General features: G+C 37.7%; 1 protein-coding gene across 1 annotated transcript in view; it reads left to right on the top strand.

Annotated features, from left to right (window-relative positions):
• The first annotated feature begins 1433 nt into the window (after positions 1-1433).
• Positions 1434-15446, top strand: part of wnt9a (wingless-type MMTV integration site family, member 9A) — a 33153-nt gene continuing 19140 nt past the window's right edge. The window contains exon 1 of the mRNA XM_038301607.1: positions 1434-1586. Within this exon, the coding sequence (XP_038157535.1) occupies positions 1495-1586 (92 nt within the window). The 5' untranslated portion in view covers positions 1434-1494. The remainder of the gene's footprint in view (positions 1587-15446) is intronic.

Below are 15446 nucleotides of genomic sequence, written 5' to 3'. Positions count from 1 at the left end.
CAGAATGATTATTGATAAAAGTAGGTAAGTAATGACAATGGAAAAGATGTTTGACCCAGAACTCAAACCTGAAATTACTTTATCCACAAGAACTTTTATCTAGATGGATGTTTAAATATATGCATCTATTTGTTAGTAAAGGTTGTAGGAAAGTATAGTTTATCTTTGTTTAGAAAATATGGATGTTGTGTTTGTTCATTTTCCTGTTGGATCTGTATAGATTGACCCTAAGGTTCTGGTTCCTTAGGCGTACATTGGTTATTGCCTGGCCACCTTTATAAAAATGTTCTGGCTACGCCTCTGCTGTCTGTCTGTCTAGCTTTAGCTTTAAATTTAAAGTTAGTTGAATCTGTAAAAAGAAAACAATTGTCAGACTTTTAATTGTTAACTGAAAAGACTAAAATTTAAAAGCTAAAACATTATAAATAAGGAATGCTGTACAGACCTAACAGCATTACAGCAGTTTGTTCCGGCTTACAGCAGGATTTGCTCCTTTGTGAAAATAAACTGTCTGACTGAAAGCATTTTATTGTACATGCCAGTTCTGCTAAGAATGACACTCGTCGCCCTTACCCACACAGACAAAGCTGTCGCACCAGCGGCGGAGCTAGATGGGGGGGACCAGGGGTGGCCATGGCCACCCTTAGTCAATCATAGGCCACCCCTGTGGCCACCCTACCATTTTTTCCCCTCTAATAAAGATGGTGGCAACAGTAATACTCTCAAGTGGAATATAATCAAAACATTTGAATTTTTTGTGGTTACTCATACACATCAATATACTAACATCAAAGATAAGTACAGAATGCATGCTCTTTTCAGAACTAGATTTTATGTTTTATGGGGTAAAGAGAAAATTATGTGTCTCTGTAAGTCATCTAGGAGTCTACAGTGAAATCATAGATAAATAACTATTTTAATAAAAAGTTATCAAATGATCAAGATATTAGTGCTTGTAAATATCAATTTTATACAGAATGTTTATTAATACAAGTAGGTAAGTAATGACAATGAAAAAGATTTACGCCCCAGAATTCAAAACTGAAAGTTTTATCCACTATACCATTTATCTAGATTACGGACGTGTAAATACATGCGTCTATTTGTTAGCAAAGGCTGTAGGAAAGTATAGTTTGTATTTATTTAAAAAATACGGATGTTTTACTCATTAATTTTCTTGTAGGAACAGTTGAGATTGACTTTGAGGTTCTGGTGCCTATCCGCTTTCAACCACCCTTATAAAAAAATTCTGTCTACGCCTCTGTGTCGCTTAATCATAAATTAAGTCAAACTGGGGTTAAAAAATATGAGTGAAACCTGAGAGGTAATTGTGAATCAGTACAGCATGTATTGCCATCCCTCTCTCTCTCTCTCCTCTCTCTATGTGCATGGGAGGAGCGCTCCCCTCTGTATAAGAAGTGTTGAGCTTCCAGCCAGGGATTTTACACAGCTACTCAGGAGAAACGAAATGATCTGCCCTGGAGCCGCAGCAAAATGCTGGATGGACACCTACTCCTGGGATGGTTATCGTTCACAGTTATAGTGCATCTTCTCAGCTTGCCTCGACCGACCACAGCTTACTTCGGGTAAGAACTGACACACACATTCCCACAGTAGTCAGGTCAATAAATATAATGCTCATTTCATTGATTTTATTGGTTCCTCCATCACAAAAGCAGGTTACCTTTCCTCCATTTGAGAACAGTGGGATGCGCACTGTAGGGATTGCTCTGTTTGAATTTATATTGCAATATGAGAGAGGGTGAGTGGGGGTGTCACTGTGAGGCCTCGTAGCTGGTGTCTCCCGCAGGTTGTCTGCAGTTTCAGCGTCTATTAAAGGGAGTAATGTTGGCTCGATATGGTTCACCTTCACTGTTTCCGCCGATAATCAAGCCAGAACCCATTGTAAAGTTACTCTCAGAGCTTCATTTGAATACACCGCTCCTTATTATTTATTTGTAAAATCATGTTCCGAGTGGAGTCGGGAAAGCAGGCGCGCGGAGCGCAGCGAAAGGTGAGTTGGAGTTGTCAACCCCTCAGAGCCAACAGCTGGTAACAATAAAGCAATATGAGTGAGTGAACTGAGCCGGCGGCTGAAGGCTCTACTCAGCTTGCATAGAACATTTCCCCCCATCCAGTATAAACCTCGCAGAGCTAAGTTCATTGTTTTTTTTTTGTTTGTTTGTTTTTTCCTCTCAAATTTAAACAACATTTGGAACACGTGTGGGGAAGTTCATTTGCATTCAGAAAATTTTATGAGTCATGTCATATGCATAAAAGTGTTTTTTTTATTTTAATTTTAAAAAGAGGCGGGTGGGGAAAAAAGCAGCTTATTCTCAGGCAATGCTTGTTACTTCAATTTTGACTTCCACTTAACTCTGACTAATGCCTCCTTCCTTCAGTTTCATTTTTTCATGTTTACTCTCAGACAGACACAAGGCTGTATAGCCTCCCTTGAACAGGAGGTTTTCAAATCTCCAGGAAGTAAACAAATAAAAACAAATTACCCCTGTCCAGAAATGTATCACTGTATCAACCTCTCTACTATCACATATCTAATGTAATTTATTAACATTTTTAAAATCATGGACTCAGATAATTTCTGATTAGTCTGTTTTTAATTGAGAGTTAAGCAATTTTATGTACAAATTATGTATTTTTATACCAGCATATGAAAATCTGAGGCTTTTTCCAACATATTTTATTTTGAATTCCGCTTTCATTTAATCTTCTTTCAGATTGGATGAAACGCAATATTAAGTCCCCTGAACCAGCCGAAATGGCAAATGATCCAAGCAATCTTGGATCTATGATGTCATACACAATCCGCTTTGTTTTAAAAGAAATATATAAATATAAAATATATAACTACGGATGTCTGGGGGACAGTTATTCGTCTACATGTTATGAATGCTGGCGTACCATAAAGAATAAATTATGAACAGTTTAGTTTGTGCCTTCAACTCGTTGCCCATAGGAAGACGTTACTTGGATATAACAAAACCAAATATCTTCAGAACAGCTCCAAATGATATGGGTTATATGGGTGAGAAGAACATGACGTAATATTGTAAAATCAAGGGCCCAATAAAAAAAAAAAAAAAACTGTGTTCCCCTTTAAGGTTGTAGTCGCCTGATTATTTATTTTAGTTTAAAAAAATGTGTATACATGTAAATATTCCTCTTGTTCATACATAAAAGTGGGTATGAAACGTTCGCTCCATTTTGTACCCATAAAACTGGGTATAAAATGACCAAAAATAAAGTAAAACACCGAGGGAAGTAAATGGCCAGCCCTTGGATGCCACCAACATCCCAGAAAAAGGTCCATCCTTTTTTAAAAACTGAATGGAATACACGTGTTAAGATATTAACCAGGATGGTTACATACCATTTACTAATACATTTCAGATTCAATGTAGCTTATAAACTTACAAATTCTAAACAAACTTTAATAAACCAATACAGCTTATCAATAAACTTGAACAAGTGAAATAGGTTTGAATTGTGGATCTAGGCGCATGCTTTCAATAAAAGTTTTTCAAGCTACAATTTGAGTGGATGGTTTTCTTGTGATAGGTGAGGTTAAATGTTTTGTTTCCTTCTAGGTTTGACAACTTGGATAACATGAAGTTTTTGTTCCTTTTTTGATTGCCTTGTGCTAAGCTATTGCTGGTCAGTAGTTTGTCATTAATTGAGGTGAATTTTATGGATAAAAGATGCTCACTGCTAAAACATCCATAATCTCACAGTGACACATTTTTCTGATTTGACTGAGAAAAAAACAACAAAAAACAGCAGAGGACAGATGGAGGTAAGCAGGTTTGCATTTCTCTTGGGGGGGATGTTTAAACGGAAGGAAACGAATGCAAAAAGGAAGAATGCTTGTGTAAGAGGTGTTCAATCTTAATGTAGAAACATTGTTTGGAGTGAGTGCAGAGCATATTTTAAACCATTGAGGATTTGAAAGAGAACTGTGCGATTTTGGACTGAATTCTATGTTCTCAAATAAAAACAGATGCAGCCCCCCTCTAGTTAAAGATGTAAATCAGTAATGCATTTTTTGTCAGCTGACCTGAGTATTAGTCAATTGTCTCAATATACATTCAGTAGAATCAATTTTCCTTTGTTATTTTTTTTAAACTGTCAAATTTCACAAAAAAATCTGAAATTGAATTTGATAAATGGTTAAACATTCTAAATATCTAATTGGTAGGGTACATTTGAAAAGTGAATATTTTCTTGTAAACAAAATATACATTTTCAAGCTGTTTATTAAGTGTGAGAGTTACATTGCTATTAAGGGGCCTCGGCATGTCATAGGAACCTATGCAGCTACTAATCTGAAATTAGTTTGCAAAGTATGATCTACCCGTCTGTTTTGTTTCTCGACGCAAATAATCCCTCATGGATGCACAGATTTTGCGTTAGACTGCAGAGTGATTAGACATGAGGTATTTATGGCGAATTTAAATTTATGGTAGGTTCTGTTCAGGATCTAGGGGTTTTAGGGACCTGTGAATTAAGAGAACACAAGAAATGTCCCCCCAAGGGCCTGTAACTCTCAAATGTGAAAAATTGTCACCAGCTGAATTGGGGTTTTGTCTTTGCACTAATTTATTAGAGAAAAGGAAAACTTCTTTTTGAATACTCAAATGCACATGCTTCCTTTAAATCAGTTCAAACTAGTTAGCATTAAGATTAAAGTTAAATGGTGGCACTTATCATCCAAACCTAGTTGTGAACACTACTAAAAAAAAAGTCTATTTGCATACTTACATCAATGGCTTTCTCTGTCTCTGATTTAGTCTTCAGCTTTTGTTTGCCTCTGACTTACTTTTTTAGGACAAACATAAATGTATCCCTGTTTGTGGCCCCTACTCCTTTCCTTTTGCAGGTATTGCCATAGACAGGTAATGTACGTTAAAGATAATATGCCATGGCACCTGTACCGTGGTTAAAATGATGGTGCATATCAACTTAATGAATTAACACCTGCTTTCAGCTAATTTAGCCTGTTCTCTGTGTACTTTAGAATCATCATCTTGCCTCCAAGAAGAAGAGAATATGAATTAATAGTGAGTCAGTGAAAGATTTAGCCCTGAAGTAAGGACAGGGAAGTGTGCTAGAACTGATTGTACAGGTGACTCGAGGTGTATTCACACCAATAAGGTCCTTTGGTTTGCTAGGTAGATCTCATCCCGTTGTTTGGTCCAGACATGAGATGGCTGGTCTCTGTTCGTTTCTGCATAAAAGGTATAGACCAAAAGAGGACACAAACTCTAGACCATTTAAAGGGGACCAAATGTGGCAGGTGTGAATACACCCTTAAAATATTTCTGCGCAGAGGCCAGGTTTTCAGAAATATGACACCAGCTATGCTGCAGCCTCAACTCGGGAGGACGTACACAAACACAAACCTGTTCAAATAAATATTTCATGAGCGTGAGTCTTCCAGAGGCCTCCTGGGTACTGATTTACTGAAAATAGTCAATGTTGCATACTCAATTTCCAGAGTGCGGTGGAGCGTAAGTGTAACATAAACACAATCTCTCCTGCCCATAGTGCACTCACCAGAGGGCGGGGTGGGATTCCTGGCGTAGTCGAGCACCCGCATAAATTGTCATCCTTTACCACAAGAATGCAAACCCATTTTTTGTCCAGCCTGTTGCGGCAGGTGCCGATCTGCTGTTTAGTTGACATCAGAGTTTGCAAAGTTCAAGAAACTCACCCTGTTGAAAATTGCGTCACATTAAGATATTATCTTGTGAAGCTTCAGACCCATGGCTGCTTCAGGAGGTGCCCTTGTTGGTCTAAATCTTGTTTGTATAAGGCATGTAATTCTGTGGTCTTGTTAACTTTGCTGAATGCGGGTCCTCAAACTGAGTCAAGAATTCTTTTCCTTTTTTCTCTTGTTTAATTTAGTTTGTCGTGTGCGACATATACAGGAAGCCTACCCACAGCCATGCAAATGGAATCTACCAATTAGAGACATCCCAGCATCTGGATAGATGCAAATGTAGAAGTTGATGTCCACTTACCATTATATGTGGTATTTCTTTGTTCCTTAGGCTGCATTGTTGCACAAAGAACCGGATTTTGTTTTCTGCTCTGTAAAAGCTTTTTGTAGAAATTAAATTTGTAAACATAGAAAATAGTTTTTTCTTCAGCAGGATTTTTTTCAATATGTATTCATATCCTTTAAACTTATTGACATTTTAATAATAAATCATTTTATTTGAATTTCCTGTGATAAACCAAAAGAAAGTAATGCATTATTAGAAGGAAAATTATTTGTTTCATAAACATTAGAAATAAAATAAGACTATTGAATATATATATGTTTTCATCTCTTTGCTGTACCAGTTTTTTGGGAATTTATTTCTTACAATTTTGCATTTCTAAAGATGGCTTTCCTAATTTTTCGTTGTTTAAATCTATTTTCCTGATAAAAAGGGAAACCATTTACTCTAAGGTATGAATGTATTTCACAATTATTGCATTTCGAATGTCTGCAGCTCCTCCAGAGAAACGGGTGAAATTGATTTCTTCACCTATAGGTGCCCCCTTTGCTTAGCCTGTCACTTTAGATGGATAGCAATCTTTTGGTGTTGTATTTGTCCCATGGTATTTGGGGTTAAGAGTTTAACAGGGCCTAAAGCTTGGGGTGTTTCTTAACCCTGCTTTAAACTTTTCCATAACTTCATCACCAATCTATTTGTTATTTTCCTTTGTGTTTATGTAGGATTTTTTCTAACAGACCTTTGATGTCCTCAAAGAGCACCAGGATTCTAAATGAGATTAAATCCGACACGAAGATGTATAGTCAATTTCTTAAATTAGGTGTCCTTCAGAAGGCCATTAAGCTTTGCCTATTTTATTTTTTGGAAAAAGGTTTGTGAAAACCTGTATTCGTTTAATGACAAACAGATTTAGTCATTCATGGCCTGTAGAATATGCAGAAAGGTTCACGGTTGTAATGTTTAAAATGTACTAAAAAGATGAAGGGGAAAAATACTGTAGAAGGCACTGTTCATTCTGCAGTCGTAGTGTTTCTGATTTATGGGATTTTTATCAGAAGATGTGCCAGCAGCATGTTTTTAAAGAAGTTTTCATTCTTTAGCATGTCCCAGATATGTAACAATTGCTTTTAAAGCTTCTCCTCTGGTTTTCCTCCCTCATGTGCATGCTGGCGTCCTTTCAGTGGTTTGTGGAGAGCTCCTGTGTGATTACCTCTTATTAAAGCAGCAGAACTGGTGTGGGCTCAAGCTGGCATTGCCTGGCAGAGAGCGGTAGCAGGCGTCTCATTACTGAGCTTTAAGAAGTGATTAGCCCTGACGTGCAGCAGGGGCGGGGAGCACCGTTGATAGAGGGATTTCCCAACTTCATAGGATATCCTGTGGCTAGAGCGGCAAGTCAATAGGATTCTCTTTACACCCGTGTTGTGATGGTGAAAGTGAGATCATACTAACCTCAAATTTTAGCTATGGATCATGTGCTATATTGCAAAGAAAGCAAACATCCTTCTTTTACTTCTGTTTTATCACATCCAGACTAGAGTTCTTCTGTGTTGCCCTTCAGTCTGGTACTCTCAAACCACTGGTAGGATTTACGCATACCACCCACTTCAGCTATCAAGTAGATCCCACGCAGGGTTTTTTTTCCTCTTATGATGGTTCCTTCAGTTCCTTTACTTCCAGCTTCTATGCTCTGAGACATTCACTGAGCGCTTCACATATTGGGAGCCTGTTCCCGATTTATTCTTGGAACTTGGATGCTTTATCTTCAATGATGGCAACATATAAGTACTCGGCCCCCTTGTTCCTTTCAACCTATTGCCACATTTCAGGCTTCAAACATAAAGATATAATTCATAGTCATAAAGGGGAACGAAATGTGTTGGATATTTTAAATTTTTTAATGAATAAAGAACTGATAAATTAGGTGTGCAAAATTATTCAGCCCCCTTGCGTTGATACTTTAAAGCATTACCTGCTGCGACAGCTGCAAGTCGTTTTGGGTATGTCTCTAGCAGTTTTGCGAGAGACTGAATTTTTTGCCCATTCCTCTTTGCAAAACTGCTTGAACTCGGTATGGTTTGATGGAGAGCGTTTGTGAACAGCAGTTGGAAGATAAATCTCCCGGTTTCCACTTTCAGGTCTTTGGCAGTCTCCAACAGATTTTCTTCAAGAATGATCCCGTATTTGGCTCCATCCTTCTTCCCATCAATTTTAACCATGATGGTGCTGCCATCGGCATGTTTGACAGTGGGAATGGGGTGTTCAGGATGTTGAGCTGTGTTGCTTTTACGCGAATCACAACGTTTTACATTATTGCCAAAAAGTTTCATACTGTTTTTAACTGACCAGAGAACCTTCTTCCACACGTTTGTGGTGTCTCCCAGGTGGGTTGAGGCAAATATTAAATTAGATTTTCTATGGATATCTTTGAGAAATGCTTTCTTCCATAAAGGCCAGATTTGTGCAGGATATGACAAGCTGTCTCCCAACTCAGCTGTAGATTATGTCTCAGATAATGTAATGTGTGCTGTTTCGCTTAAAGCCTCTTAAAACTACCCCCCCCCACTCATCACAGAAAATAAAGCCCATTCACTTTCTTATTTGTATTTGTTATCAAGAGACCAGCAAAGGAAAAGAACAGGGCAGTGCCTGCCACCCCATCTGCACACCAGGAAGCACATCCAGCACATCAAAAATGCTTTTGGTGCTCGTCTGATTTCAATGTCCACAGTCAAGATCTTGGATGCCTTTTTACACTCAAAATATGTCCATTGTGAACCGTCTAATGGTGTCAAACTTGGTCTTCTAGAGATTGTGAAAAATATCAGTAGTTTTCTCTATCTTTAAACTGAATTTACCAGGGATGGTCTTGAACACTAATGCATGATAGAGATGCTCCAAAGCATTGGCCACAATATGTGCTAAGCAGTGGATTACAGTGTTATGAACCCAGAATTATAAAGCAGGGTTTATGATGTTTTCTTAAGATATTCATATATAAAAAAGCAGCAATAGCCTAATAATATAACAATGAGAATCCTCCCTGTAGACTTGAAATAAGTCCCAAATTGCCTGGTTTCTTCCAAAGAGGTAATCTGCAAATCATTCAACTGCTCATGTTAAATTCGAATATATGTGGTGATGTTCAGTTAAAAAATAGAAATCAACAGAAAAAAATAGAAATTCATCAAAGAAAGACAGCACCACAAACACTTGATAGCCATGTGCCTTGTCTTGCTTTAATCTAATAATTCTGATATTTGGCCTAATTTTGAAGAAATAATGAAGAAAACCTCATATTTATAAACTTGGCATTGTTCTTAACAAATACCTTCATTCTGGGCTAATGTCAGAGCCAACTTTGTGTGCGTTTGGGGTGTTGGTGTGCTGGTACAGGGCTTCTCTGTGCCGTGGTGTGGGCTAGATCAGGGTAGTCATGCGGACATCGCTGCACACCCAGTCAGTGCCAGTCACATTGTGACTGCAACCAACCCTGCAGACCTTAGCCGTTTTGAGTTGTCACATAGCAGTTAAACCTCTTATCATACTCAATGGTCCAACTACCATTCCCAAACACAACTTCTGTTTTCAAATTATTCTGCCACCAGTTTTCATATTAATGGATGTAAATGGCATTTGTCTAAGTAGTGAGTCTCCCCAGCGACTCCCCCTTTTATTAGTTTACTAAATACACAAGAAAAGACTACCTTGCAGAGGTTTGTCACAAGACTTAATGCATTTTCTTAGATGTTTTATACCATACACTAACAAAAGCAGTGCATAACTGTTAACTGAAAGGGAAAGGATACATGGTTATCAAAATAAAAATCAAAACAAGTTGGAATGCATATGTAATTAGCCCTCTTTGCTCGTAGGAAAGGTTGGTGAACATAATTTTAAAATCAAAACAATAGGGCCTAACTACAGACCTTACAAGGCACAACTTTGCAAACTACTAATCTGGGGGGAAAAAAAGAGCATCTCACAGAGAGAAGCCAAGAGCCTCATAGTATCTTTGGAGTAACTGCAGAGATCCCCAGCTATTAGTTTGGAACTCTAAAAAAATTTAGTTTTGATAAATGAGTGAGAAGCAGAAAACTGCTGATCAAAGACCAGACCAAAATAAAATAAATAATCTGTGGTAAGAGATTTAAATTAATGTAAACAGATGTGCCGCATGAAGCCTATATGCTTAAAATATATTTCACCTTGAATAATGATCAATATCTTGTGTGTAGATGTGTGAGCAAACGTGTGAAAAACATACCTTGAAAGGTAGTTTTATAAAATACTATTAAAAAGAGACTGAAAAAACATGCCACACCACACCACACTTATTTGTTTTATTTATAAAAGCATTTAAAAACTATGTATCCTATTCATTTCACACTTTTTCTACTTAGATTTGGGATATAATAGAATTCCAGTAAAATGCAATGTGTTGGAGCATGCAAGGGTTTAAAAGCATTTTCAAGATACAGTGCGTTAATTATGCCTCAACATGTCTTATGATATTTTTGATTGAAATATCATGCAAAGACATGTTCATTTACTTAACTCCATCAGTTTCTTCTCTGTTTTTTGCTGTTTTCCTACATGCTTTATTTCCTACATGCTTTATTTTTCGCTGTTGCAAAAGATCAGACAGGACAGCAAATGAGTTAACTTTAGCTCATATCCTGTTAAGTCATAGAAGATTATCAACTTCCTCTCAGATGCGGTAAAACTCAGCAGTTCTAGTGATTTCATGACAGTTCCACAGCACTGAAGGGCTCATAACTTAACTGATGACTTCATAATTCAAATACCACTGCTACATGGCCATGTTAGTCTTCTAGTCACATCACAGCAGTGTGTCCTGCTTTTTGGGTCTTGTTACGATATACAGTGCTGCGGGGGGTTGTCAGCTGGGTTGCTTCTTTCTGCTTCCTCGTGTTCTCTCTCTATGCCTGGTACACTTAGCCCTGTCTTTCAGTGGTTAAATCTCTCTTTTTCTCTCTGAGGCATAGTTATTCCCTAAGGTTTACTACAACTAAATATATGTCCTCCTCTCTATCTTCTAGACTTGAATACTGGCCCCAATCTTCTTAATCTGCTTAACTACTGCTGTCATTAATATTACATTTTTCTCACACAAAATGTGCTCCTGGATTCGTGCTGCTATTTCGTTTTGTTGTTGTTGTTTTTTCTGTGTGTGAATGCACTGTAGTCTTAAAGTCGTAGGGAAGCAGCTGTTCCAATGGTTGCAGTTCCGAATCCTCCCGAGTGGTGTCCGACTTTATTCACAAGTGAATAAAGTGAACGTGATTGGTCGATTATCAAGGGGGAAGGATTGTTGTGGTGTAAGGTTCGCAAGCAAGTTTGGTTGTGGCTGGTGACTGGGAAGCATCTTGCTAACCACTTAGCAACTTAGTGCTAGTAGGTTCCCAATGGTAAATTAAATTTAGTGTTGTTACTAAGTAGCACTTAGTAACGACTCTACCAAGGAACCTTATGGACAGTGGAAACATGCTAGTGGAGGAGAGTTTTGTGTCATTGGTCGTGGATGAGTCTCCTCAGCCATAAATTTTTCATTTAGAGGAGGAAAGCGGGGACGAAGTTGGAAGTGGACGCCATGGAGGCAGAAGCTTCATTTGGTGTAGAAGGCTTACAGCCGTACATGTTTGAACATTTGCCTCACAACGCTGGCAGTTCTATCAGTTCTACGCCTGCTGAAGACACAGACGTCCTTCCCCGTGAACACTGGGATGTAATTCAATTGTAAAGTAAATAGATTCTTATTTCAACCATTTTATATATCAGCTGCGACATATGAATCAAGATGATATGACCAAAAAAATTTGATTGACAGATGACCGTTGATATATGATTGGCCAAATTTAGGTGTAAAAGCTGACGTATAACTAACTGGCCTGCATAAAATAACGAAGGAAAAAAACCCCACAGATTTTAAGACAGAATTTTTTTTAAATAGTAATTTTCTAACTTTTGGGACAACATGGTCTGATAAAGAGAACATTTATATACATGTTTAAGCCAGAATGATTTAAAATTTAAATATGACTTCCTTAAGACTTTAAGCTCCCCCTCTATCGTTGCATATGGGTGTTCAAACTGAACCAAGTTTCGATTCTGGAGCATTTCTTCCAATAAAGTGGAATTCTTCTTTCTACTGTTGCTACATGCATGCTTGTTATGAGGAGTTTTTGCAAGGTCAATGATACAATGCAAGTGACTGACCACAGTCCCTGCATGCTCATCCAGGAGGGGTAAACTCTGCAAATCAATAACGCCACAAAATCTCCTGAGTTCCCTAAGGTAGAAGTTTTGTTTTTTTTTTAAACCTGTCTGTATAATTTATGTGACTGGTGCTACATTAATAAACTGAATTAAAACATCTTTCAGGCAGGATTACATTTAATTGAAGCCTAGTATATAGTTTTTCTCTTCTTTATTTTTTCAATAATTAAAAGAATGAACAGTATCCCCATAAAAAGTAGGTGGCTGGTACTGGATTTATTCTTGCATAAACTTAATGGAGGTGGATAAGTCTTGAGACTCCCTGACACACTAAGTCATTCAACACTGATTCATGATTTCTCCAATTATTTTTGTCTAAGCTATGGAGCATAATGTCAGCCAGAGAATAGATGGGGTCAGTGGGAAAACACCACACGCTTACATTCCTCTGAGCTTTGGCATGGACCTGGCTGTGATATCCCAGATGGAAGTTGGACCGGGTGGTCTGAAGTTCATCCAAGATTTCTAAAGAAAAGCATGTAACCTTGCCACAAAAAAAGTGTCTGTGTGTGTGTGTGTGTGGTGGGGGGGGGGGTCCTTAAAGACTGAGAAGACAGGAAGAAAAAGTGAAAATGGGGAAAAAATATATTTTCTAACAAGATAAACTTCCTGCAGACCTCAGTATTTAATTAAATGATTAATACCCCTTTATATTTATTGCACACAGATTACTCTCAAGTGAGCAAAGTAGTTTGTCTTTATGACAGTTAAACTGTTCCAGGACACATGTCCATGTCTGTCTGGGGTCGGTAAAGTTCTCGCACAGCAGTGGTTTTGTCTGGAGGAGTCTTTGTTTTAAGCAAACAGCTGGGCCCAGTGATTGACATCCGTTTAGAGATATTGACCATTGGGAATAGAGGAAGTTTGGAAAGTGGGGGGGAAGCTTAGACGTGGGAGGGGGTTGGTTATGATGTTGGAGACATCAGACCACACAACCTGCAAGTTCAGACTGATGGAGAAATTGTGGCTTTTGGCTTTTCTGTCTGGACACGTTCAGCAGCTACAAACTCCTATAGGTGTTGACTTAAGGTTGTTGGAGACGACATGCATGTGCACATAGATACAAGCACACTGTGTAGAAAAATGGCTCCAGCTTTACTGGTTCATAAATAGAAACTGGATGACAGCTGCTAAGCATAAAGAAATAATACCTGAAGTATCCAGTAAAAATAGTTTGACAAATGATCTCATATGAAATTTTGTGTAGTTATTTAACATTTCTGCATAAGTGGAATCTCTAAATTAGATATCAAGTTTTAACATGTATTGCTTCAACCTCTAGATTAATGCTCTCTGACAGTTCCATGACTGGTACATTTTTTGAACTGATATTTATTATCACCTCCTCTAAGGAGTTTATATTTTAGTTGAGTTTTAGTCTTTGTTTGTCTGTCCATCTTATTACAAGATAACTGGAAAGGTTATGAATGGATTTTAATGACATTTTTACCAAAGGTGCACCCCAGTCTAAGGAACAATCCAAATAATTTTGGTGATGATCCATATCATAATCCAGATGCAGGAGTGTTTTAAAGGATTATATGACATTATTTGGTGGAACCCAGCAGTCCCCCCTGCCGCCCCCCGAAATAAAAAAAAGAAAAAAACAGAGAGTAGCAGCAATTACTATTGACAGCTTCCACATTGGACTAAAAACAGTCCAGAAGTATTATTCTGAAGACAAAAACACAGGGAAGATGAGCCATGAAGAAGGTGAGAGCAGAACAAACACCCGAGGCTGCAGAAACATGCTGTTTCTTATTTATAAAGTAAAGGGTTTTAAGGAAAGTTCCTCGTACCAAGGAACAATTCATTAAAAAATTGGTACTTATCCAGATCATGTGCGAGTTTTAACTCTAGGTATAAGTCACAATATGGGGCAAGATGTGATGCTTGGTGGAGGTCCGCTCTCTTCAAATGTCTTTCTAGCTTTTCTTTGTTTTAAAAAATATCTGTAATAAAAAATCCTTTGTATCTATGTGTCAGCAGTGGCAACATCAGGTGGTGACGTCCAAAACTTAAAAATCTTGTAACTGTATTTAGTGTTAAGACCAACTAAAAAAATTAAGCTTGATATATATTTTTTTTATTATTGTTAATTGCGAACTTAAGGATCTCTGCTATGAGAGCACTTATCCTTAAGCGTAACAACTGGTGTGATCTACCTAGCATAGTCCTCATGTAGCATGTCTCTCTTAGGTGCAGTTAGAGCTGGAAATGTCTGTACTAGTTGGTATCAATCTATCGCCATTATATTCTGTTAAGGCTGTGAATTGTGATGTTAATATTTTGATAGATAGAAATTGAATATAATAAAAAATATAGGCTTCAAATGAACTAAAAATTTAAAACAAACTCTTTGAGTTTATCTGTTGGGCCAGTTTTACAGATACAGTTGTGCAAGTAGGCAAAGACACTACTTACTTCTAATAAAATCCTGGCATGTTAGTTTTGTTCAATGAGTGCATGGCTAAAGCAAGACTACATTTGCAATAGCATTTTCTTATGTTTTCTTTTAAACTGTTTAACATTTTCTAGGCTATTATGTTTAATAAACAAGCAGAAGTGTCAGCTAAGGGTAAATTGAAGAGCTGCACTCTGAAGCCAGAAGAGGGAGTGATGATGGTGAAATTCAGAAAGGTAGTCAATAATTTCCTCAGAGGGTTTATTTTAGGCTCTGGTGTTTGAAATATGCTGTTTTTTTCTTGAACTGGCTGCAATGGAAAAATGAATATAAACTAAGTGTATCACTGGCAATGGGAGGTGCTGACAGGTAGAGAGAAGGGACTAAACAAACTCCCATGTTACTAAGTGAAAAGACAGTGGAGGAGGTGCAGCGTGAGAGTTTTGAGCAATGTCTGCTAGGAGTGTATAGAGAGGCAAGTGTGTGAGTGGAAAAAGCAAAGCTGAGCAAACACCAGTGAGAACTTCACATAGGATTATAATGAGTTTTATATGTTGGTGTTATATTCCATGGGTAGCCACTGTTGCTGTGCCAACACCTCAAACAAACACACCTTCAGAATACGGTGCATGAGATGAAAACATTCTTGAATTTGGTATGAAGTTAATTCTATAAAATTAGTTCTGTTTTTTTTTTTTTTTTTTTTTCGTTTTTTTTTCTTT

Source organism: Cyprinodon tularosa, unplaced genomic scaffold (assembly GCF_016077235.1).
Source record: "Cyprinodon tularosa strain WSP-4 unplaced genomic scaffold, ASM1607723v1 ctg47, whole genome shotgun sequence".
Classification (NCBI taxonomy): domain Eukaryota; kingdom Metazoa; phylum Chordata; class Actinopteri; order Cyprinodontiformes; family Cyprinodontidae; genus Cyprinodon; species Cyprinodon tularosa.
Note: the sequence above shows the minus strand (reverse complement) of the source record. Positions and strands in the feature narration are given on the sequence as shown.